Source organism: Sus scrofa, chromosome 1 (genome assembly GCF_054392235.1).
Source record: "Sus scrofa isolate SSC_HxYL_T2T_F1_AM1 chromosome 1, Sscrofa_HxYL_maternal_Yorkshire_Landrace_v2.0, whole genome shotgun sequence".
Classification (NCBI taxonomy): domain Eukaryota; kingdom Metazoa; phylum Chordata; class Mammalia; order Artiodactyla; family Suidae; genus Sus; species Sus scrofa.
In genome coordinates this window covers 217802893-217826730 of record NC_139383.1, presented here as the reverse complement: position 1 = coordinate 217826730, position 23838 = coordinate 217802893, and the positions used below count along the sequence as shown (strand labels likewise).

General features: G+C 37.2%; 2 protein-coding genes across 36 annotated transcripts in view; one reads left to right on the top strand and one right to left on the bottom strand.

Annotated features, from left to right (window-relative positions):
• Positions 1-23838, top strand: part of CCDC171 (coiled-coil domain containing 171) — a 351755-nt gene that overhangs the window by 106882 nt on the left and 221035 nt on the right. For 26 of the 35 annotated variants that reach the window (XR_014821448.1, XR_014821447.1, XM_084985088.1 and 23 more), the window contains one exon: positions 3485-3623. The exons of 7 other annotated variants lie outside the window; for them this stretch is intronic. Coding sequence is in view for 22 of the 28 variants with exons in the window: in XM_084985088.1 (XP_084841214.1) it covers positions 3485-3623 (139 nt within the window). In the remaining 6 variants the exon portion in view is untranslated. Of the gene's footprint in view, positions 1-3484; positions 3624-4742; positions 4888-23838 lie in introns of all 35 variants that reach the window. 2 more of the 35 variants (XM_084985198.1, XM_084985192.1) reach the window with 1 other exon arrangement.
• Positions 1-23838, bottom strand: part of TTC39B (tetratricopeptide repeat domain 39B) — a 562176-nt gene that overhangs the window by 454197 nt on the left and 84141 nt on the right. The window lies entirely within an intron of this gene.

Sequence of the window (23838 nt, the reverse complement as noted above, 5' to 3'; positions counted from 1 at the left end):
TTGTTGTAAAGCTGGTTTGTGGTGCTGAATTCTTTTAGCTTTTGCTTGTCTGTAAAGCTTTCAATTTCTCCATCAAATCTGAGCAAGAGTCTTGCTGGGTAGAATATTCTTGGTTGTAGGTTTTTCCCTCTCATCACTTTAAGTATTTTGTGCCTCTTGTTTCTGGCCTGCAGAGTTTCTGCTGAAAAATCAGCCTATAGCCTTATGGAGTTCTCTCATGTGTTGTTTGTTGCTTTTCTTTTGTTGCTTTTAATATTCTCCTCTTTATGTTTATTTTTTGTCACTTTGGTCACAGTGTGTCATGGTTATTCCTCTGTGGGTTAATCCTGTATGGAACTCTGTGTTTCCTGGACTTGGATGACTGTTTCCTTTCCTAGGTTAAGGAAGTTTTTAGCTATTGTCTCTTGTGATATTTTCTCGGGTCCTTTCTTTCTCTCTTCTCCTTCTGGAACCCCTGTAATGCAAATATTAGTGCACTTCATGTTGCCCCAGAGGTCTCTTAAACTGTCCTCATTTCTTTTTATTCTGTTTTCTTTTTTCAGTTTGGCAGTAGTAATTTCTGTTACTCCATCTTCCAGCTAGCTTATCTGTTCTTCTGCCTCATTTAGTCCACTATTGATTCCTTCTATTGTATTTTTTAATTCTGTTTGACTATAATTTATATTTCCAATTCTTTTTAAAAAGAAGTTCCTTCTGTGGTGCAGTGGTTTAAGGATCTGGTACTGTCTCTGCAGAGGCTCAGGTTGCTGCTGAGGTGCAGGTTTGATCCCTGGCCTGGTGCAGTGGATTGAGGATCTGGCATTGCCACAGCAGTAGCATAAATTGCAGCTGTGGCTTGGATTTGATCCCTGGCCCAGGAACTTCCATATACCATGGGTGTGTCCCCCCCAAAAAAAGAAAAGAAAAACCAAAAAACCCCCTTCTCATTTCTTGATCTGTGCATCCAGTCCTCCTAAGTTTTAAAGTCATCTGTAATATCATTACTCTGAACTCTTTTTCAGGCAGAAGGCCTGTCTCCATCTCACTTAATTTTTCTGGGGTTTTATCTTCTTCCTTTGTCTGAAACATATTCCTCTGTTGCCTCATTTTGTTTATATTGCTATTTGTATTTTTATATATGTGGTAGATTGGTTATGTTTCTTGACCTTGGAGAAGTGACTCTTTGTAGGAGATGTTTTATGCATCCCAGCAGTGTACTTCCCTCTTATCACCCAAGGGCCAGGGGCAGCTGGTCCAAGGTTAGGTTCCCACTTGCGTTTATGGACTCAGTCTTCAGGCTGTGGGACTCTAGTTTTCCCAGTTCTTGTGTCTCCCCTCTTTTGAATGAGGCTGGTCTAGAGGGTTGTGCAGTCTTCTGGTGGGAAGGTCTGGTGCCTGTACCCTGGCGGGTGGATCTGGGTCTTTTTCTTCTGGTGGGCAGTGCTATGTCCAAGGGGTATGTTAGAGGTGGCTGTGGGCGCAGGAAGTTTAGGCAGACTTTGTGCAGATACATGGGGCTATATCCCTGCCAAGTTTGTTGTTTGGCTTGAGGTGTCCTAAGATTGGTGCCTACAGACTGTTGAGTGGGGCCAGGTCTTGGTGCCAAGATGTCAGCCTCCAGGAGAGGTCACAGAGATGACTACTCCCCAATATGGCTGCCACCAGTGTCTTTGTCCCCATGCTGGACCCAGCCACCCCTCCCTCCCCAGGAGACCTTCCAAGACCAGCAGATAAATCTGGCCCAGGATCCTATTGAATTACTGCTTTTTCCCTGAGGCCTGGTGCCTGTGAGATTTTGTGTGTGCCCTTTTAGAGTGAAGTCTCTATTTTCCCCAATTCTTTGGAGCTCCTGCAGTCAAGCCCCACTGGTCTTTGAAGCCAAATACCCTGGAGTCTCCTCTTCTTGGTGCCGAACCCTTTGTCTGGCATGCCTGACTGAGACTCAGAGCTCTTCTGTGGTAGAACTTCTGTAGTATAATTATTCTCCAGTTTGTGGGTCACCTACTTGAGGGTATAGGATTTTATTATATTGTGAGTCTGCCTCTCATACCAGTCTTGCTGTGGTTTTACCTTTATGTCTGCAGTTCTAGAAGATCTTTTCTGGTAGATTTCAGTCTTTTTTCAGTGACGGTTATTATGCAGATTGTTGTGATTTTGGTCTGTTTGTGAGAGGAGGTGAGCTTAGGGTCCTTCTACTCTGCCATCATGGCCACTTTCCCCAAGTTAATCCTTAAATATAGTTGAAATTTAAATTTAATGTAAAATAGTATTAGTTGAAAATACTGAATAGACCAAATCTAAATTTATTTTGTTATATTTGATATTTAGATACTTCTTTATTTTTCTAAATATATCAGCCAAATGTATAAAAAGAACAAAATTATTATAACAGTAATATTATTGTTTATATTATTGTTAAAAGGTAGCCTAAAGATGGCTATTTTTAATTTTTTTGTCTTTGGCTGTACCTGCAGCATGCAGAAGTTTCAGGCTAGGGATTGAAACCTTGCCACAGCAGTGAACCGAGCCACCGCAGTGACAAGGGTAGTGTGGACTTGGTTATATTGAGTCACCCTGTCTCCTGTATAACAGCTTAAAAGTAATGCGAAACAGGTTTATTACATTTATCAGGAAGATCTCAGATTAAAAATAGTGGTAACATTTTAATTTGAGTTAAAGTTATCCATTTTGTGGATTATCTACAGTAAATTTTAAACTCAAATACTTCCAAGCTGCTTTTCATCTTATGTCTGTACAAGAATGTAAATACTATTTAATGCCAGCCTGAGAAAAATTAAAATAGAAAGGTAACTCCTTTGAAAAGAAATTTATGTGCTTTCATAGTGAGTATGAATAATTTTTGATTATTCTTGCTGATATTTTCTATACGACCACACCGGTTCCACCTGCATGAACATTCAGGGATATAACATTTTTGCCATTTTCTAATGTTACACTTTAAAAATTGTGGAGTTCCTGCTATGGCACAGTTGGCTTGTCTCTGTGGAGGTGCTGTTTCAATCCCTGGCCTGGCACAGTAGGTTAAGGATCTGTCATTGCTGCAACTGTGGTGTAGGTTGCAGCTCCAGCTCAGATTCCACCCCTGGCCTGGAAACTACCATATGCAATGAGTGTGGCTGAAAAAGAAAACAAAAAAACAAAGAAAAATATTAATAGAATTGCTTTCTGTTTTCAGGGAATTTCTGAGCTAATTGAACTGGAGTGGATGGGGTTTGTTCATCGTAGATAATGGTGATACCAAATCTATTTGGCTTATAACTGTGGGCACAGTACAAATATGTACTGTCAAAAAGGGAGAGAGATTATTTCTTTAGAGTCTTTCATTTAAGAAAATAATGAAAAAATTTTGAAATGAAAAATTATTTGAAAAAATTTTGGCATGAAACCGTGATATATAGTACCTTTGCCACTTGTGTTAAAGTTGTATAATAGGAGTTGATAATAGCCTATTTGAAAAACATGCTCTAACATTTCAACTTTTCAGACTAGAAAGAGAGTATTTCTCCAAAAACAAGAAACTAAATGAAGAAATTGAGGAACAGAAGAAAGTAATTATAGACCTTTCAAAGAGACTCCAGTATAATGAAAAAAGTTGCAGTGAATTACAGGAAGAGCTTGTAATGGTAAGGATAAAAAAGAAAACCCTATGGCAGTTACTTTATTGGGTCAAATTTAATGTTTAAAAGGTTCTTTTCTTGCTACACACCGAGAGATAATTGCGTGAAAGTAATTTTAGTGATATTGATATAAAATCTCAAAACCGAAGATGCTGTTTATAACAAAGATATACATAATAAAGTCTCTCTTTGGAATAATTGAGAAACTGAATGGTAAAAACTCTGAATTATAGAATGTTAATTCAGGGGTTTTCCTTTTATTTTTAAGTGCATAAAACAATATTATCAGGATGGAGGGAGGATTTAGGATTTATAATCAGTAGATCTAATGGCTTCAGAGACTTAACTTTGTAATCATTTTGGACCTGATCACTCTCAATAATCTAGTCTTCATGTCTTCACCAATTTATCTTTCTTAAATATTGATCTGCTCTTGTAACCCACCATCAATTAAAAACCCATCAGTGTCTCCCCGTTGCTTTCAGAATTAAGTCCAGCCTCTTGTCATGTAATCTAAGGCCTTTTTCTTTGAAGCTTTGTGTTAACTTCTCCAGCTCCTTCTGTTGCTGTTGCCCTCTCTGTCTTGCTTCAGCGACATCAGAGTACTCTTGGCTTTCTAAACACATTATATATTTTCATGTCTTCTTATTTTTGTTCGAGCTGTTTATTTTTTGACCCATATTGACTGAAATGCTCATTGTCTTCTTTTCTTTTAATGAATCCCTGTATATCCTGAAATGCTCAGCTCTGACATCTCGCAATCTGTGAAGCTTGCCATGGTTCCATCTTACCCTACTTTCATCCAGCTAATGTCAGAATTCTGTCCCCTTCCAACTTTGTGTTGCTTTAGTTCTTAGCTTAACACCTTTATCATAACACCAAAATCCAATGTGTATTATCTTCTTAAGAGATTGACAGTGCATTGAAATTACCTTAATTCATTTTAAACACCAAGATTCCACAGTAGAATTTGTCTCGCTAAAAACTTGTTGAATTTGTTTGGTTGATGCAACATACCCCTACTCTTAAGTTTGCTGGGAACCCCAAAAGGGAGTGCTTAACATTTATAGTAAGTAGTATGCTAATTCCTCTTTGTTTTGTTCCCCATATATATACCTTTTTCAGAGACCTGGCTACTTCACTTTCAATTATATTCCATCACTCTTAGTGATATTAGTTATTGAGGAAAATGTTAAAACTTGGCAAAAAGATGGAAACTCTGCTTTATACTAAGAAGTGGTGGTCAAATCAGTGCTGCCCAGCTAGAAAGGTAATGATGCAAAAGAAAAGCAGTGATGGGATAGCATTTAAACTCTTCATCGTTTTCAAATAATCCAGTGTTAAATAGAGTCAGGTGGCCCTCTATCAGTCTTGCTTCAGCCGCGTCAGAGTATGCTTGCCTTCCTAAACACATTATATAAATTTCATATATTTATCTCGCTTCTGTTCTGATTGCTGATGTTTTTGACCCACTTTGACTGAAATGCTCCTTCTTTTCCTTTAAAAAATGTCTGTATATCCTCTAATGTTCAACTGTCTCCATTTAATTCATGATATCTAATTTGTGCTGATTCAGAGGTTGATGTTATTGCTTGTGCTGTGGTTGAGTGTGTAGTTTGAGTACTTTTTTTTGAAGCCACTATTTATTAAGTGCTTTTGTCAAGTATTCCAACATTTTATTTCCTTTCATGCTTATGGTTGCACTATGAGGTAGGCATTTTTATTCTCCCTGCTTTTAACTTTTAAATTTTTTGTTTTTATTTTTTGGCTGTGCCTACAGCCAGTTTGTATGCAGGTTTTTAGGAAGTTTAGAGCTCTGTGTGTAGCATGCTATGGTGCCTCTTCACTGTTATGTGCTTCCCTAAATTTCATGGGCTGTCCCACCTCTTAACTCCTGGTTTGGGAAGGTGAGTGATTCACAGTGGGGAAAAACATGTCAGAATCATTGACCTGGGTCTTGGTCTTGCTCTGCTTGCTTATTGGATACTGTAATCAAATAGTTTGGTTGTAAACCAAAGTGAGCTGTAACTAAGAATGCAGTGGTGATGACCTAGTCACCAGAATAAGTGGTATGAATCCTCCTGATTCTGGTCTTCTAGCACTCCAGTGATTAGATACAAAATAAATGAAGATTTGCTTAATTCACCACTGAGAGTAGGGTGCTTTGTGATTAAAAGTAACTTATTTGGTGCCAACAGGTTTTTATTTTTTAATTCTTACCATTCGATGGATGGTCTGAAATAAGGGGAGTTGCACCTCACTAGCAATCTCTGCTTCTTTGGGCCCTTGGCACTCATCCTATAAAGCACTATTGTTCTGATTGGCAGAAGAGTCAATGGGATGTTGAGAAATGTATTTAGGTTGCAGCCTAAGTGATCTGAAGTTCATATGGTTCAGCATAACTATGTGTATGGTCCTCTTTGTTTTCTAAATCCCTCTTTTGTCTTATTTTCTTTCATATTTCTGTTTTCTTTTCCTCCTTTTTTTCCTTGCCTGTTATTAGCTTTCTCTTTTAACTTGTTCTGTTTTAAGCTTGGAACTATTGCTTTCTAACTTTTTACCTGACCTTAATATAAAATTTTAAAAATTAGTGAAAATTTATTTAATGAAAATACTGTTACTTTAAATAGTAAGTACAGTGTTTTCTTTTTATTAAAAAATTCATCTATCACTTTTCTTAAATACTTTTTTGTTATGTATTCCTTTATTTCATTTCATTTTTTCAGTAGGTTACTATCCTTTGAGTAGGGGGATCTTATAAACTTTTCTCTAAAGAGATATCTATCAAATTAAATATTTTAAGCCTTAAAAATGGAGGGTTTTTTTTAAGTTCTTCATTCTCAAAGTCTAGCTGTTATTTTTGTTTTGTATTCATAATTGTTTTTCACTGAAGAGAAAATGGCTTGACTTTTTGCCTTCAGAAATGAAACTGTGTTATAATGACATTGCATGATCTTATGTACCCCAGTGTGTCTTTCCCACAGTTATACCTATTTTAATAATAGTTTCAATTTTTAGAGCGTATAGATGGGAAGCACAACTTAGCTACAGGTAATTTTTCTCTCCCTTTGAGCTAACAGCTTGTTATCTAGTTTAGGTCACATTCATGACCATTGTTCAAGTCTTGGTCTTTATTTTCTCTGTTTCATTGCAAGAGAAAATTAAAGCCACTTTCCTTTTTAGGTTTACTATTGAGATCAAGGTATTTTTAATAATATGCAGGAAGACTTTAGGAAGTTTTAAGACTTAAAAATAACAATTGTGTAACTTAAGGTAGCCTTTTAGAACTGGAAGAAGCCATCTAGGTCAGGATGCATGAAGTGTCAGTAAATCCGTTGTGAAGTGATAGCTTCCCTGTTTCAAGAGATATAATACAAATATAGAACATGATTTTGGAAAAGTTAAAACTGGGTACATTGAGACTTTTGTTGGTATTTAAGAAGTATAAACCCAGCTGACATTCATTGTGCTTTTATATTCGTGAAATCCCTTCTATTCAATGTATGGATTTAGAAGATATTATGGGCAAATGAGGTACATTATTTATTTATTTATGGCTGTGCCCACGGCCTGCGGAAGTTCTGGGCCAGGGACTGGACCGAGCCACAGCAATGACAATGCTGAGTCCCTCGCTGCTAGGCCACCAGGGAACTGCATATTTTTAATGTCATATAATTAATGGGATTTCAATAGGACATCTAATGATTTAGCAAAATTAGTTTCATGTCCTGTTATACACCATTGAATTTAACTTTAAAAATTTTGATTAAAATTGGACTATTAATTTTAAATTCTATGAATTTAATAATGATTTAATCAACTACTGAATAAAACTGAATTTCTTGTTTAAGCTGCTTAGTAATCATGCTTATTAAACTCCTCAGAGGCTCAACAGATCCAGCTGGGTCTTTTAGTCATTACTGTGAGTTTTTATGTCTGCTGCTCTTGAAGCAGGGGAGCCATCATTTTCAAATTAGTATTATTAGGATTTGCTTTGTGCTTTCTACAATGAAATTTTTTTAAGTCCATCATTCCTTGAGATTTGTTTTTCTGCCACTCAGTAATATTTAGTTACAGATCTAGGAGAGACCATATATTGAAAAGGGAATTCTAGTTCTCATGAGGTTTTGCTCAAAGAATATTTTATTCTCTAAAGAACTTGTGATTGAAAATGGTCAAGTGTATATTTTTTCCCTATACTTTGGGGGCTTGACTGATTATATAATAATAATGATTGCTAGCATTAGATAGGATTTTGGAAAGCACTTTGATTGCTGGGCTTAGTGATAAAGTTAATGTTTCTTAATAATATTTTTGCATCAAATAATCTATTTGGTTTGCTTTAAAAGGACATGTTTCTGATTTTGTAGGAAACATTCAACACTTAATGGCTAATAAATATTCTGTTCTGATTTTTTTATGATTTTTATTTTTTCCATTATAGCTAGTTTACGGTATTCTGTCAATTTTCTACTGTATAGCAAAGTGACCCAGTCACACATATACGTATACATTCCTTTTTCTCACATTATCATGCTCCATCATAAGTGACTAGATATAGATCCCAGTGCTGTACAGCAGGATCTCATTGCTTATTCGTGCCAATATTCTGAATTTTTACTAAAAATTGATTCCTGCTTTTTACCCAGGAGTAGTATAAGCATTGTTTTTGGTAATGGGAACATCACTTTCTGTCTCTGTTAGTGGTCCTTAAAGGTTTAATACTGTTAAGTAGTATTTGTATTTGTGTATTTAAATGTACACTGTATGGCTGGCTTCTTCCTTAATTTATAGTGTGAGCATAAAGCTTTTTCATTAAGATTTTGAAATTTATTCATATATAAATTATTATGTTTTGAAAATTCAAAACTCTTTTTTGACCTGGGAAAAAATAAAAGGGTATTGTGTGTGTGTGAGAGAGAGAGTGAGAAAGAGAGATGATTTGTATGTCAAGGCCTATAGATTGGAAGGTAACATTTTCTGAAAAATAAACTAATTGTAAAGTTACATTAGGGAGGGTAACATTTCATCATATGACATAAGCAATTGGGATCATGAAAGTTCACATCCATGGAAGCAGCATAGGCAAGGAAGTGGGAAGAAATAGTGTCTGTTTTATGAAGAAGTAAGAGATATTAGCTGTTATCAGTATAATCAAGGAAAAGCTGAAGATGGTGATGATTATGAAAGCTAACCCAATCGAATTCAGTTTAGCTGAGCAGGCTCTCCTGGAGTCCTTAGAAATGGCCTTATATGTAATGGTAACTGAGTGGTAGATAAGATGAAAATGTGCGACCCTAAAAAAAGACCAAAAAAAAAAAAAAAATGTGGAGTTCCTGTTGTGGCTCCTGACGAGTATCCATGAGGATTCAGGTTTGATCCCTGGTCGCTTAGTGGGTCAAGGATCCGGTGCTGCCATGAGCTGTGGTGTAGGTCACAGACACAGCTTGGATCTGGCATTGCTGTGGCTGTGGTATAGGCCGGCAGCTACAGCTCCAATTCGACGCCTAGCCTGAGAACTTCCATATGCTGTGGGTGTGGCCCTAAAAGACACACACAAAAAAAGCAAATGTGAGCTGTGAGGCACAAGTGTGTGCTGTTGATTATAGGTTCTGATGCTCCTCTATTTTCATGCAGAATTCCTTTGTAAGGGTTTAAAATATTTTTAAACTAATATATATTAGTTACTTGAGATCAAAACTGTTCAAAACTTATTAGCATTACATATCACTGCTACAAAAGTTCAACATATTTTTATTATTTATTTATTTATTTATTTTTGTCTTTTTGCTATTTCTTTGGGCCGCTCCTGCGGCATATGGAGGTTCCCAGGCTAGGGGTCGAATCGGAGCTGTAGCCCCCGGCCTACGCCAGAGCCACAGCAACGCAGGATGCGAGCCGCGCCTGCAACCCACACCACAGCTCACGGCAACGCCAGATCGTCAACCCACTGAGCAAGGGCAGGGACCAAACCCGCAACCCCACGGTTCCTAGTCGGATTCGTTAACCACTGCGCCATGATGGGAACTCCAACATATTTTTAAAACACTAATTTCATTGAAGAAATCTAGTGTCCAAATAAAGGTATTTATTTTTTACCTATTTGTTTCTTGTATAATTTTTTTTTTTTTTTGTCTTTTTCTAGGGTCGCATCTGTGGCATATGGAAGTTCCTAGGCTAGGAGTCTAATCAGAGCTGTAGCTGCCGACCTACGCCACAGCCACAGCAATACAGGGTCAGAGCTGCATCTGTGACCTACACCACAGCTCATGGCAACGCCGGTTCCCCAACCCACTCAGTGAGGCCAGGGATTGAACCCGCAACCTCATGGTTCCTAGTCAAATTTGTTAACCACTGAGCCACGATGGGAAGTCCCTTTTTTTTGCATAATTTTTAACCTCATTAACAATGCCCCTTAAATAATTTTTTTGAAATTTATGTGAGTCAACTTTTCCATTGCAGATAAGCAGTTTCCATTTGGCCATTTTCTAGATGTAAAGGTTTATGTATGCTTTTTCATGTTTTTTCCAGAGTTTGTATATTACATATATATTTATGGAAACCCACAGACTCGCACTGTGTGGAAGTTCATGGGCCCAGGAATCTGAGCTGCAGCTGTGGCAACACTAGATCCTTTAACTCACTGTGCTGGGCTGGAGATCAAACCCACTCCTCTGCAGAGACCCATGTGCCTGCAGTTGAATACTTAACCCACTGTACCACAGTGGGAATCCTAAAAATTTTTATTCACATGCATACTGAATTATCATATTCATACATGATTAGCAAAAATGAGGGATGATTTTTTTTTTGTAGGCTAAAGGAAAGTTAAGATGATAAAATGGGGAGTTCCCATTATGACTTAGCGAGTTAAGAACCCATCTAAAATCTATAAGGATGTGGGTTTGATCCCTGGCCTTGCTCAGTGGGTTAAGGATCTGGCATTGCTGCAAGCTGCAGCATACGTAAGTCATGGATGTGTTTTGCATCTGGCATTACTGTGGCTGTGGTGTAGGCTGGCAGCTGCAGCTCCAATTTGACCCTGGCCTGAGAACTTCCATGTGCTGCAGGTACAGCCCTAAATAAATAAATAAATAAATAAATAAATGTGATAGAATGACATATTAGATTAAGCCAGAAATTCATTCACTTTAGCAGTTTGTGAGACACAGTGTACCAAGGTAGTAGAAATAAAACATAGTTCTTTGTCATCTCATTGTTTTTTCTGATTAAAGGTATTTTATAACCAACCTTGACTTCTCTTTAATAATGCATTAAGGTCTGTCAGTCACAAATTTGTCTGAACTTTCTTTGAATATTTTGATATTTTTAGTCCCTTTTCTACACTGGTTGTAGATTCATCATGACATCTGAAGTAGTCCTTGGTTCATTTTGAGTGATCAATAAATGTTCATCTGAACATCATCTGGTAGCCAGCATAGCGATAAGGGACTTTTATTCCTAAGGTAATAAACTCTTAATGTGAATTATGTCCAACACAAAAGGAAGTGAGTTCTTTTATCCTACAGTTTTGCCTTAAACTTCAGTGGCTGTTTAAAATTATAGAATTTGTTGAATCAATAATTTAACATTTAACCTAAACTTACTCTTTATGTCATATAATAAATATGTTAAAAATTTAGAAACCTAGGAAATTCCTGCTGTGGTGCAGCAGATATACAATCTGATGTTGTTTCTGCGGCAGCTTGGGTTGCTGCTGAGGCACTGGTTCTGTCCCCCGCCCAGTGCAGTGGGTTAAGGATCTGGTGTTGGCAGCTGTGGCATAGGTCACAACTGCGGCTTGGATTTGGTTCCTGGCCCAGGAACTTTCGTCTGCAGTGGGTGCAACCAAAACAAACAAAAAAAAATATTAGAAACTTAGTATATTATGTTTGCTTGGCGTGTTGTTTTCAACCCAGCGGTTTTGTTTATTTAGCTGATAGATTCTGTTTTTATTCTATAATTTTGTACACATCAAAAAGTTAAGACAGCTAACAGCTTTGAGACAAAATTTGTTAAGTGCAATCCATACTTACAAAAAACTCCAAATGCTTTATCTGTGCGAATGAAGGATAGAAGCTTCATTTATAAAACTGTAACAATTTATTATGAAAAATATGGTCAACTCTAAATGAAAAGGGCCTGTTCTATATACCTGAAACTAACAAAATATTGTAAATCATCTATACCTCAAAATAAACAAACAGTGCAAAGGTCTACTTTCCTTGGTCATAACCTGGTTCATAAACCAAAATTATTAGATTTAAGTAAAATTTGTATTGACTATATTGTGAGACTATTAGCCAGATAGCTCTGTGGAAAATTAGGCTATTATTAATTATAAATGGAATAGCAACTTTAAGGCATAATTCTTTTTAAGTTTTGTTATTGATCAAGTTCTTTGAAAAATTTTATACTTATTGGTGTATCTGGTTAATTTGACATTAAATTTGGTTTTAAACCATAATGGTATTGAAATTTTAGTTCATCTTTTTTTAAAAATTGAAATAAAGTTGATGTACAATATTGTTAGTTTGAGTTATACAACTTAGTGATTCAACATTTAAGTACTTTATGAAATGATCACCATGATAAGTCTAGAAACCATCTGTCGAATACAAAATTATTACAGTATTATTAATGATATTCCTTCTGGTGTATAATACATCCCTGAAACTTTTTTATTCTGTAATTGGAGGTTGGTACCTCTTAATTCCCTTCACTTGTTTTCCCTGTTTGGCCACCCCCTGTCTGACAACCACTCGTTTATTCTCTTTTTATCTGTGAGTCTGTTTTCATTTTTGTTTGTTCATTTGTTTTATTTTTTAGATTCCACATATAAGTAAGATCATGTGGTATTTTTCTCTTTCTTATTTCAAATATTTAGCTCATTTTTTAGTCAGGATTGGGTCCTGTACTTCAAAGGCAAGAATTATTGTTGAATTAGGAATTTAATTAAACCTTTATATTCAGTTGACGCAATTCCACATTTATATTTCTGTCAATTTTCTTAGGGTTACACCCATGGCAGCATGTGGAAGTTCCCAGGCCAGGGGTCATCTGGGAGCTGCACCTGCCGGCCTATACCACAGCCACAACAATTCAGTATCCAAGCTGTGTCTGTGACCTATATCACAGCCACAACAACTCAGTATCCAAGCCATGTCTGTGATCTACACCACAGCTCATGGCAACATCGGATCCTTAAATACCTGAGAAAGGCCAGGCATCAAACCTGCATCCTCATGATACTAGTAGGGTTCTTAACCCACTGAACCACAACAGGAACTCTTACTTCTGTAAATTTTTATCCCTTGAGATTGATAGGGACTTAACCTCAGTCATCATGTCATAAAAGAGAGAACATATATTTTGGAGACAGATTGAGCTGAGTTTTAATTGCAGCTCTATCTCATAATAGTTGTGAGACCTTATCCCTCTGAATCTGTTTGCTCATTTGTAAAATTGTGCTAATGATATCTATTGTGCAGGATTCTCAATGAGCATTAAAGATAATATATGTATTAAAATAATAGAAGGCTTGTGTGTATGCATGTAACTTGTAAATGTGATGCTGGATGTCCTCTGGGAAGATAATTCTATGATAATATTAGGAAAATATTGAATAAGAAGACATAGGATACTAAGCCTTTAGGACATTAAAATATATTGCATGGAAGAACTTGCAAAATGATGTAGTAAGGAACTTGGTGAACTTAGCAAAACAACAGTTTAACTGGTGAAAAATTACAAAAAAACCCCCAATTATATAAAGGTCAAAGGAAAAACTTTCATTCAAGAAAATCTACTAGTCATCAAAATTAAGAACCTTGATTCTTCAGAGAACACTATCAGAAAAATAAAAAGACAACTCATAGAACAGAAGAAAATATTTGCAACTTACATATCTGATAAAGGAATTTTAACCAGAGTATATAAAGTACTCTTTAACTTAACAGTAAGAAGACAAAAAACTTAATAGAAAAATGAGCAAAAGATCTGAACAGAGACTTCTCCTTAGAAAACATATAAATGGCCAATAAACGTATTAGAAATGGTCAATAAACATATTAGAACTAGACATTGGGAAAATGCAAATTAAAACCATAATGATATACTGTATCATGCACACTAGCATGACTATAATGAAAAATGTATAGATAGTAACAGTTGTTGGCAAGGATGTAAAAAAATTGGAATCCTCATGCACTTCTCTTGGAAATGTAAAGTGATGCCTTTAGTTTGGAAAATAGTTTGAAAGTTCCTGAAAATGTTAAAATTGAAGTTACCATATAACTTAATAATTACCGGTAGTACTCCTAGGTATATACCCAATAGAAACGAAAATTTACATCTGTATTCATAGCACCAAAAAATTGAAATGACTCAAATGTCCATCAACTGATGAATGGATGAATAGAAGTTGATTCATACATACAATGGAATGTTATTTAGGTACAAAAAGAAATGAACCACTGATCAGTGGTTAAATATGGATGAACCTTGAAAACATTAAGCTAAGTGAAAGAAACCGGACACGAAAGCCAGGCACATAATCTATAATTCAGTTTATATGAAATGTCCAAATAGGCAAATCTTCAGAGATAGAAAGATTAGAGTTGCCTAAGGCTGAAGGGACTGGGAGAAAATGGGGCATGACTGCTAATGGTTATGGGGTTTCTTTTTGAGATGATGAAATCTAAAATTGATTGTGGTGATGGTTGTGCAGCTTGATGAGTGTACTAAAACCCAGAAGATTGTATACTTTAAATGGTTGAATTAGGTAAATTATATCTCAAGCTATTAAAAAGAAGAAAATCTAGTAAATTTCAGCAAGAACAGTGAAAGTCTATAGCCTTTGAGTAATGCCTAGTTCCATAATCCCTTTTCTATCCCCTGCTTCATGTTACAGAACCTCTACCCTGGGCTGATGCAGCCAAGAGGATGAGACCTTCCTCTGTTTCTATCTTATCGCCTGGGGCTGTGCTTTCACTGTGGGAGGAGCAGATTGGTAGGATTTCTCATCCTTCAGAACCCTGTGCCATAGCAACTCTGTTTCAGGCAAGCAGGGCTAAGAGGACCAGATCACTCTTCCTCTATCCAGCTTTCATTTGGAATGCAAAAGTTCTACTTCAGGCATGGCAGACAAGAATATTGGGAACAGCCCCAGAACATCAGGGATTGCAGTCCCTCAGTAATGGCCATATAGAGGGCAGGATTGTTGCCCTGGAAAAAGTGGATCCTTACCCCAACTCCAAAGCAGTGGCAAAGGAGTTCTGCCCAGGGGAATAGGCTGGTTGACTGTCAGGGGAAGGAGCTCTGCAGCTCTGCTTGAGGGGACTGATCCTATTTGGAATAGAGTAGAGAGATCTATGTTTAAGGACATTGTTGAAAACTGTACAAATTTTGATGAAGAGCAATTAAGCGGTACCTGGTACTTCTCTGAAACAAGGAAATAACAGAATATCCAGAAGTTAATAGGACTAGAGAAAGAGACAGTCAAGAAGAGCCTTCATGGGGTCACAGTTAAGATGGGGGTTTGGGAAGGCTATGTTCATGTGCTTGGCTGCATCCACTCAGGAGTAATCAGAACAGCATGTGAGGCAGACTTGAAAACATGCCCCAACACTGCTTACAGACACATCAACATAGTGTAGCAGGCTCAGTGGTGCAAGGGGCTTTAGCACAACCAAAGACTGACAGTAAGATATTCTGACCCAGAGGTGATTCCTAGGAATCCTAGGTGATATCACAGTCATCCCTGGTAGTCTGTGAAGACTGTACATGTCCAAGGATGTGCCTCTTCAGGAGTGATCAGGGAGAGAGCCTATAGGCTGTGATTCCTTGGCTGAAAGTGGGACAAAGCAATGGGAACTTCTTGAACTGTGATAGCAGTCTCCAAGCTGCAAACACATCCAGCAGTAAAAGGTAAAAATACAACTGGCTCAGCAATCTTAGGCACAACTTTTTTTTTTTTTTTTTTTTTTTTTTGTGTGTGTGTGTGTGTCTTTTTGCTATTTCTTGGGCTGCTCCCACGGCATATGGAGGTTCCCGGCTAGGGGTCGAATCGGAGCTGTAGCCACCGGCCTACGCCAGAGCCACAGCAACGCGGGATCCGAGCCGCGTCTGCAGCCTACACCACAGCTCACGGCAACGCCAGATCGTTAACCCACTGAGCAAGGGCAGGGACCGAACCCGCAACCTCATGGTTCCTAGTCAGATTCGTTAACCACTGCGCCACGACAGGAACTCCCTTAAGCACAACTTTTGACCAGTAAGTGACTTATGCCTACACAGGGGTGATGACACCCCTAGGTAGCCAGGCTAAAAGATGAAAACGAGGGAATAAAATCTGAGCTGGGAATCAGAAGATGCCCATTCTGAGGGAAATCATCTTTGTCGAGTTAGTTCAATCAAAGTACTAAACACATAAATAACCAAACAAATAGCAATAGAAACTCTGGGGGAGAGGATCACTATCCAGATTGGCTACATTGTTGTCCAGTCACCAGTGAAGAATTTTAAGATATTTAAAGAAAGAAGATAGTGTGGCTTATGCACAAGATGAAAAGTAGGTAACAGAAGGTGTTTTTGAAGGCACTGAATGGAATACTTGGTTGACAAAGACTTCAAAGGACCTACTTTGGGAGTTCCCGCCGTGGCTCAGTGGTTAACGAATCCGACTAGGAACCATGAGGTTGCGGGTTCGATTCCTGGCCTCGCTCGGTGGGTTAAGGATCCATTGTTGCTTTGAGCTGAGGTGTAGGTCACAGACGGGTCTTGGATCTTGCGTGGCTGTGACTGTGGTATAGGCCGGCAGCTGTAGCTCCGATTCGACCCCTAGCGTGGGAACCTCCATATGCCGTGGGTGCAGCCCTAAAAAGACAAAAAAAAAAAAAAAAAAAAAAAGGACCTACTTTGAATATACTCAGAAACAAAAGAAACCATGCTTAGAGAATTGAAAGTATAAATAACTTTTTATCAAATAGAGAAGATCAATAAAGAAATAGAAATTATTGAAAATAACCAAAGGGAAAATTGCAAGTTCAAAACTGCAGTAACCTTAGTTCCCGTTGTGGTGTAGTGGAAACAAATCTGACTAGGAACCGTGAAGTATGGGTTCGATACCGGGCCTCAGTCAGTGGGTTAAGGATCCGGCCTTGTGGTGAGCTGTAGTATAGTCCGGCAGCTGTAGCCCTGATTAGACCCATAGCCTGGGAACCTCCATGTGCCTTGGGTGCAGCCCTAAAAAGAAAAAGACAAAACAGAACAAAACAAAAAAACCCCAAAACCCCGAACCCCCAAAGTACAGTAACCAAAATGGAAAATTTACTAAAGAGGCTTAACTAGATTTGAGGTGCCATAAAAAATTATTAGTTAATTTGAAGGCAGAGTGGGAGATTATATTATCTGAAGAACAGAGAGAAAAAAAGAATGAAGAAAAATATCAGCATCTCAAAGAAATGCAGGGTACCACTTAATGCACCAATATAATGGGAGTCCAAGAAGGAGACGAAGGGCAGAAAGAATACTTGCAGAAACAATGTCAGAAAACATCCTAACCTTGATGAAAACCATTTTTCAAGCAGCATAAAAAAAAGGACTCTAAACCTAGACACATTATTGTCAAAATGTTGAAAGCCAGAGCTAAAGGAATATGTTGAAAGCATCAAGGAAAATAACTCATCACACACAAGTGAAACTCAGTTTGATTAATAGTTGACTTCTGATCAGAAACAATAAGGCTGAAGGCAGTAGTAAAGGCAGTGGGGTGGTAAAGACAAAGTGCTGAAAGTAAAGGTCTGTCAACCAAGAACTTTATATGCAGAAAAACTACCTTTGAAAAATGCAGAGCAAAATAAATTCATTCTCAGATAAATAAAAACTGCGGGAATTTTTGCTAGCAGACCTGCCTTACTATATGTGATGCTAATTTTTTAAGTGATTTTTATTTTTTCTGTTATAGCTGGTTTACAGTGTTCTGTCAGTTTTCTACTGCACAGCAAGGTGACCCAGTCACACATACATGTATACATTCTTTTTTCTCACATTATCATGCTCCATCACAAGTGATCAGACATAGTTCCCAGTGCTATACAGCAGGATCCCATTTCTTATCCATTCCGAAGGCAATAGTTTGCATCTATTAACCCCAAATTCCAAGTCCCTCCCACTCTCTTCCCCTCCCCCTTGGCAACCACAAGTCTATTCTCCAAGTCCATGATTTTCTTTTCTGTGGAAAGGTTCATTTGTGCCTTAGATTCCAGATATAAGTGATATCATATGGTATTTGTCTTTCTCTTTCTGACTTACTTCACTCAGTAAGAGAGTCTCTAGTTCTATCCATGTTGTTGCAAATGGCATTATTTTGTTCTTTTTTATGGCTGAGTAGTATTCCATTTGTGTGTGTGTGTGTGTGTGTGTGTGTATACCACATCTTCCTAATCCATTCATCTGTTGATGGACATTTAGGTTGTTTTCATGTCTTGGCTATTGTGAATAGTGTTGTAGTGAACATACGGATGCATGTGCCTTTTTCAAGGAAAGTTTTGTCCATGTATGTGCACAAGAGTGGGATTCCTGGGTCATATGGTAGTTCTATGTATAGTTTTCTGAGATACCTCCATACTGTTTTCTATAGTGGTTGTACCAATTTGCATTCCCACCAACATTGCCGGAGGGTTCCCTTTTCTCCACACCCACTCCAGCATTTATTTGTGGACTTATGAATGATGGCCATCCTGACTAGTGTGAGGTGGTATCTTGTAGTAGTTTTGATTTGCATTTTTCTAATAATCAGTGATGTTGAGCATTTTTCATGTGCTTGTTGGTCATCTGTCTATCTTCTTTGGAGAAATGTCTTTTCAGGTCTTTTGCCCATTTTTTCATTGAACTGTTGGCTTTTTTGCTGTTGAGTTGTTTAAGTTTGTGTGTTCTAGAGATTAAGTCTTTGTCAGTTACATCGTTGGAAACTATTTTCTCCCCTTCTTTAAGTTGTCTTTTTTTTTTTTTTTATGGTTTCCTTTGCTGTGCAAAAGCTTGTCAGTTTGATTAGGTCCCATTGGTATATTTTTCCTTTTATTTCTGTTGCTTTGGGAGACTGACCTGAGAAAACACTTGTAAGGTTGATATCAGAGAATGTTTTGCCTGTGTTCTCTTCTAGGAGTTTGATGGTGTACTTGTCTTACATTTAGGTCTTTGAGCCATTTTGAGTTTATTTTTGTGCATGGTGTGAGGGTGTGTTCCAGTTTCATAGATTTGCATGTAGCTGTCCAGGTTTCCCAGCACCACTTGCTGAAGAGACTGTTTTTTTCCTATGTTATGTTCTTGCCTCCTTCGTCAAAGTTTAATTGACGGTAGGTGTCTGGGTTTATTTTTGGGTTCTCTCTTCTGTTCCATTGGTCTGTCTGTCTGTTTTGGTGCCAGTACCACCCTGTCTTGATGACTGTGGCTCTGTAATACTGCCTGAAGTCTGGATGAGTTATGCCTCCTACTTGGTTTTTGTTCCTGAGGATTGCTTTGGCAATTCTGGGTCTTTTGTGGTTCCATCTAAAGTTTTGGATTGTTTGTTCTAGTTCTGTGCAAAATGTCATGGGTAATTTGATAGGGATTGCATTGAGTCTGTAGATTGGTTTTGGTAGTATGGCCATTTTTACAATATTAATTTTTCCAACCCAACCCAAGAGCATGGAATATCTTTCCATTTCTTTGCATTCTCTTTAATTTCCTTGATTAATGTTTTATAGTTCTAGGCATATAAGTCTTTCACTTCCTTGGTCAGGTTTATTCCTATGTATTTGATTTTTTGGGGGGCACAATTTTAAAAGGTATTATATTTTTGTATTCCTTTTCTAATATTTCATTGTTAGTATACAGAAATGTGACAGATCTCTGAATGTTAATCTTATATCCTGCTACTTTGCTGAATTTGTTGATCAGTTTGAGTAGTTTTTGGGTTGAGTCCTTGGGGTTTTCTATATATAGTATCTTGTCATCTGCATGGAGTGACAGTTTTACCTCTTCTCTTCCAATTTGGGGACCTTTTATTTCTTTTGTTTGTCTGACTGCTGTGGCTAGGACTTCTAATACTATGTTGAATAACAGTGGTGAGAGTGGGCATCTTTGTCTTGCTCCAGATTTTAGTGGGAAGGCTTTCTTCAGCTTTTCTCCATTGAGTATTATATTGTCCTAAGTGGCTTTTATTATGTTAAGGAATGTTCCCTCTATACCTACTTTGGTAAGAGTTTTTATCATGAATGGATGTTGGACTTTGTCAGATGCTTTTTGTGCGTGTATTGAGATGATCATGTGGTTTTTGACTTTTCTTTTGTTAATGTGGTGTATGACATTGATTGATTTGTATGTGTTGAACCATCCTTGTGCACCTGGGATGAATGCCACTTGGTCGTGGTGTATGATCTTTTTCATATGTTGTTGGATTCGGTTGGCTAAAATTTTGTTGAGAATTTTTGTGTTGATATCCATCAGAGATATTGTTCTATAGTTTTCTTTTTTCATGGTGTCTTTGTCTGGTTTTGGTATTAGGGTGATGGTGGTGTCATAGAATGTCTTTGGGAGTGTTCCTTCCAAAAGTTTAAGGAGGATGGGTATAAGTTCCTCTTTGTATGTTTGGTAGAATTCACCCATGAAGCCATCTGGTCCTGGACTTTTCTTTGTAGGGAATGTTTTTATGACATGTTCAATTTCATTTCTAGTGATTGGTCTGTTCAGTTGATCTATTTCTTCCTGATTCAGTTTGGGCAGGCTGTGAGTCTCTGGAAAGTTGTCCATTTCTTCTAGGTTGTCAAATTTGTTGGCATATAATTGTTCATAGTATTCTCTTATGGTTTTTTTGTATTTCTACAGTATCTGTTGTGATTTCTCCTTTTTCATTTCTTATTTTGTTTATTTGAGTTTTTTCTCTCCTCTTCTTGGTGAGTATAGCCATAGGTTTGTCAGTTTTGTTTACCTTTTCAAAGAACTAGCTCTTGGTTTTATCGATTTTTTTTTGAATCTCTGTTTTATTGATTTCCTCTCCGATCTTTATGATTTCCTTCCTTCTGATGACTTTTGGTTTTGTTTTTCTTTTTCTAATTCATTTAGTTGGTGGATTTAGTTGTTGGTTTGAGATTTTTCTTCTTTTTTGAGGAAGGCCTGTATTGCTATGAATTTCTCTCTGAGCACTGCTTTTGCAGCATCCCATAGATTTTGAGTGGTTATGTCTTCATTATCATTTGTGATGCTAAGTTGAATCTGCACAAAAAACCCATATACTAGTGGTAAAGGTAGTTATGTAGGTAATTACAGGAGATAATGCAATTGCCTATTTCTACTTTATTTTCTTGATGCGTTGAAGAAACAGTTGCTTGAAACAGTAAGTGTATTGTATTATTTGGCTAATTACTCACAGACATGTAATATATTTGACAATAACAGGACAAATTAGTGGTTAGGAATAAAACTTTATTGGAGTAAGTAAATGACACTAGATGGTAACTCATATCCACAGAAGGAAATGTGGGAAAATGCATAAATATGTGAAAATTAATACACTTACATAAATAGTGGATTGAAAAAAGAATTGCAATGGAATTAATTTGAGATGAATGAAAATGAAAACAGCCTATAAAATCATAGGATGCAGCTAACACAGTGCTTAAGAGGAAATTTATAGGTATAGTAATTTTTTTTTTTGGTCTTTTGTCTTTTTAGGGCCACACCTGTGGCATATGGCGTTTCCCAGGCTAGGGGTTGAATCAGAGCTGTAGCTGCTGGCCTGCACCACAGCCACACTAACATGGGATCCGAGCCACATCTGTGACCTGCACCACAGCTCACGGCAATGCTGGATCCTTAACCCACTGAGTGAGGCCAGGGATCAAACCCGCAACCTCATGGTTACTAGTCGGGTTCGTTAACCACTGCACCATGATGGGAACTCCCAGGTATAGTAATTTTCTAAAAAAATTTTCAAAATTAATTGCTTAACCTTTTACCTTAAACTAGAAGAAGAGCAAACTAAATCCAAAACAAGTGGAAGAGAAGAAACAGTAAAGACAAAGCAGGAGTTCCCACTGTGGCTCCTTGGAATAAGAACGCCCCCAATATATGTCTCGGTGAGAATGCACATTTGATCCCTGGCCTTGCTCAGTGGTTAAGGATCCAGTGTTGCCACTGTCTGTGGCATAGTTCACAGATGTGGCGTGGATCTGGTGTTGCTATGGCTATGGCGTAGGCCCACAGCTGCAGCTCCAATTTGACCCCGCAAATTTCCATATGTATCAGGCGTGGCCCTAAAAAAAAAAAAAAAAAAAAAAAAAAAACCACCAAAAACTAAAGCAGAAACAACCAAAAAAAGGAAAATAATAGAGGAAGTCAGTGAAACCAAGAGTTGATTCTTTGAAAAGATAACTAAATTGATTAACATTTAGTTAGATGGACAAAGGAAGAAAAGAGAGGAGATTCAAATTACTAAAACAATGAATAAAGAAGGGGCACAACTACTGATTGAACAGAAATAAAGTAATTATAAGATGATATTGTGAACAATTATATGTTAATAAATTAATATAGATGAAATGGACAGCCTTCTACAAAGATGCAAACTACCTAAACTGGTAAAGAAGAAATAGAAAATGTGGAAAGACCTATAAAAAGTCAAGTGGTCAACTTAATAATCAAGAAACTTTTCATAAACCAGGTCCAGAAGGCTTCATTGGTGAATTCTGCTATTGCATAAGAACAATTAACATCAGTTCTTCACAACTTTTTTTTTTTCCAAAAATGGGATGAGGAGGCAACACTTCCTCTCTCATTATGTGAAGTTAGAATTATTATTCTGATAGCAAACCAAAGATATTGCAAGAAAAGAAAACTCAGACCAGTATCGCTTTTGAATAAATCTTCAGCAATATGCTAGTAAACTGAATCCAGAAGATTTTACGATATGATCAAGTGGTATTTATCCTACAATGTAAGACTAGTTTAACATCTGAAAATCAACTAGTTAGTGGAACTTATTAATAGAGTGACAGGAATTACTGTTGTGGCTCAGCGGAAACAAATCTGATTAGTATCCATGAGGATGCAGGCCTCACTCATTGGGTTAAGGATCCGGCATTGCTGTGAGCTGTGGTGTAGGCTGCCAATGTGGTTTGGATCTGGCATTGCTGTGGCTGTGGTGTAGGCCAGTGGCTACAACTCTGATTCTACCCCTAGCCTGGGAACTTCCATATGCCATGGATGTAGTCCTAAAAAGATTAAAAAAAAAAAAGTGACAGAAGCCGAATGATCATCTCAGTAGACACAGAAAAGTATTTAATAAATTTCAGCATATTTTTATGATAAAGATGTTCAACAAACTAGGACTAGAAAAGAACTTTCTCAGCATGATAAGAGCACTTATGAAAAACTATAGCCAGCATCAGTGTTAATGGTGAAAGACCACTTTCTTCCCAAGATCAGGAACAAGACAAGAATGTATCCTGTCACCTTTTCTAGTCAACATTATATTGGAGGTTCCAGACATGGTACTAAGGCAAGAAAAGGAAATAAAAGGCATTAATTTTGGAAAAGAAGAAGGAAACTACCTATGTACAGATCATGTAGTCTTGTATATTAGAAAATCTTGTATATTAGAAAGGAACTCACACACATATGCAATTAATAGAATAAAAAGGTTTAGCAAGGTTGTAGGGTACAATGCAAGATGTTTTAAAAATTAAAATTAAAAATTTAAAACATTTTATTGGAATATAGTTGACTTACAAAGTTGTGTTAATTTCAGGCATACAGCAAAGTAAATCACTCATATACATATATCTCTTCCTTTTCAGATTCTTTTCCTGTATAAATTATTATACAGTATGAGTAGATAATCTTGTGCTATACAGTAGGTCCTTGTTATCTATCTCTTTTATGTATGGTAGTGTATATATGTCAATCAAACCTCCTAATTTATCCTTCCTGCCCCAAGTTTCCCCTTTGGTAACCACAAATTTGTTTTCAAAACCTTTGAGTCTGTTCCTCTTTTGTAAGTTCTTTTGTATCATTTTTGTTAGATTCCACATATTAGTTATAGCCTATGATATTTGTCTTTCTTTGTGTGACTTCACTTAGTATGATAATTTCTAGGTCTATCTATGTTTCTGCAAATGGCATTATTTCATTCTTTTTTATGGCTGGGTGATATTTCATTGTACATATGGGTGTTCCTGTTGTG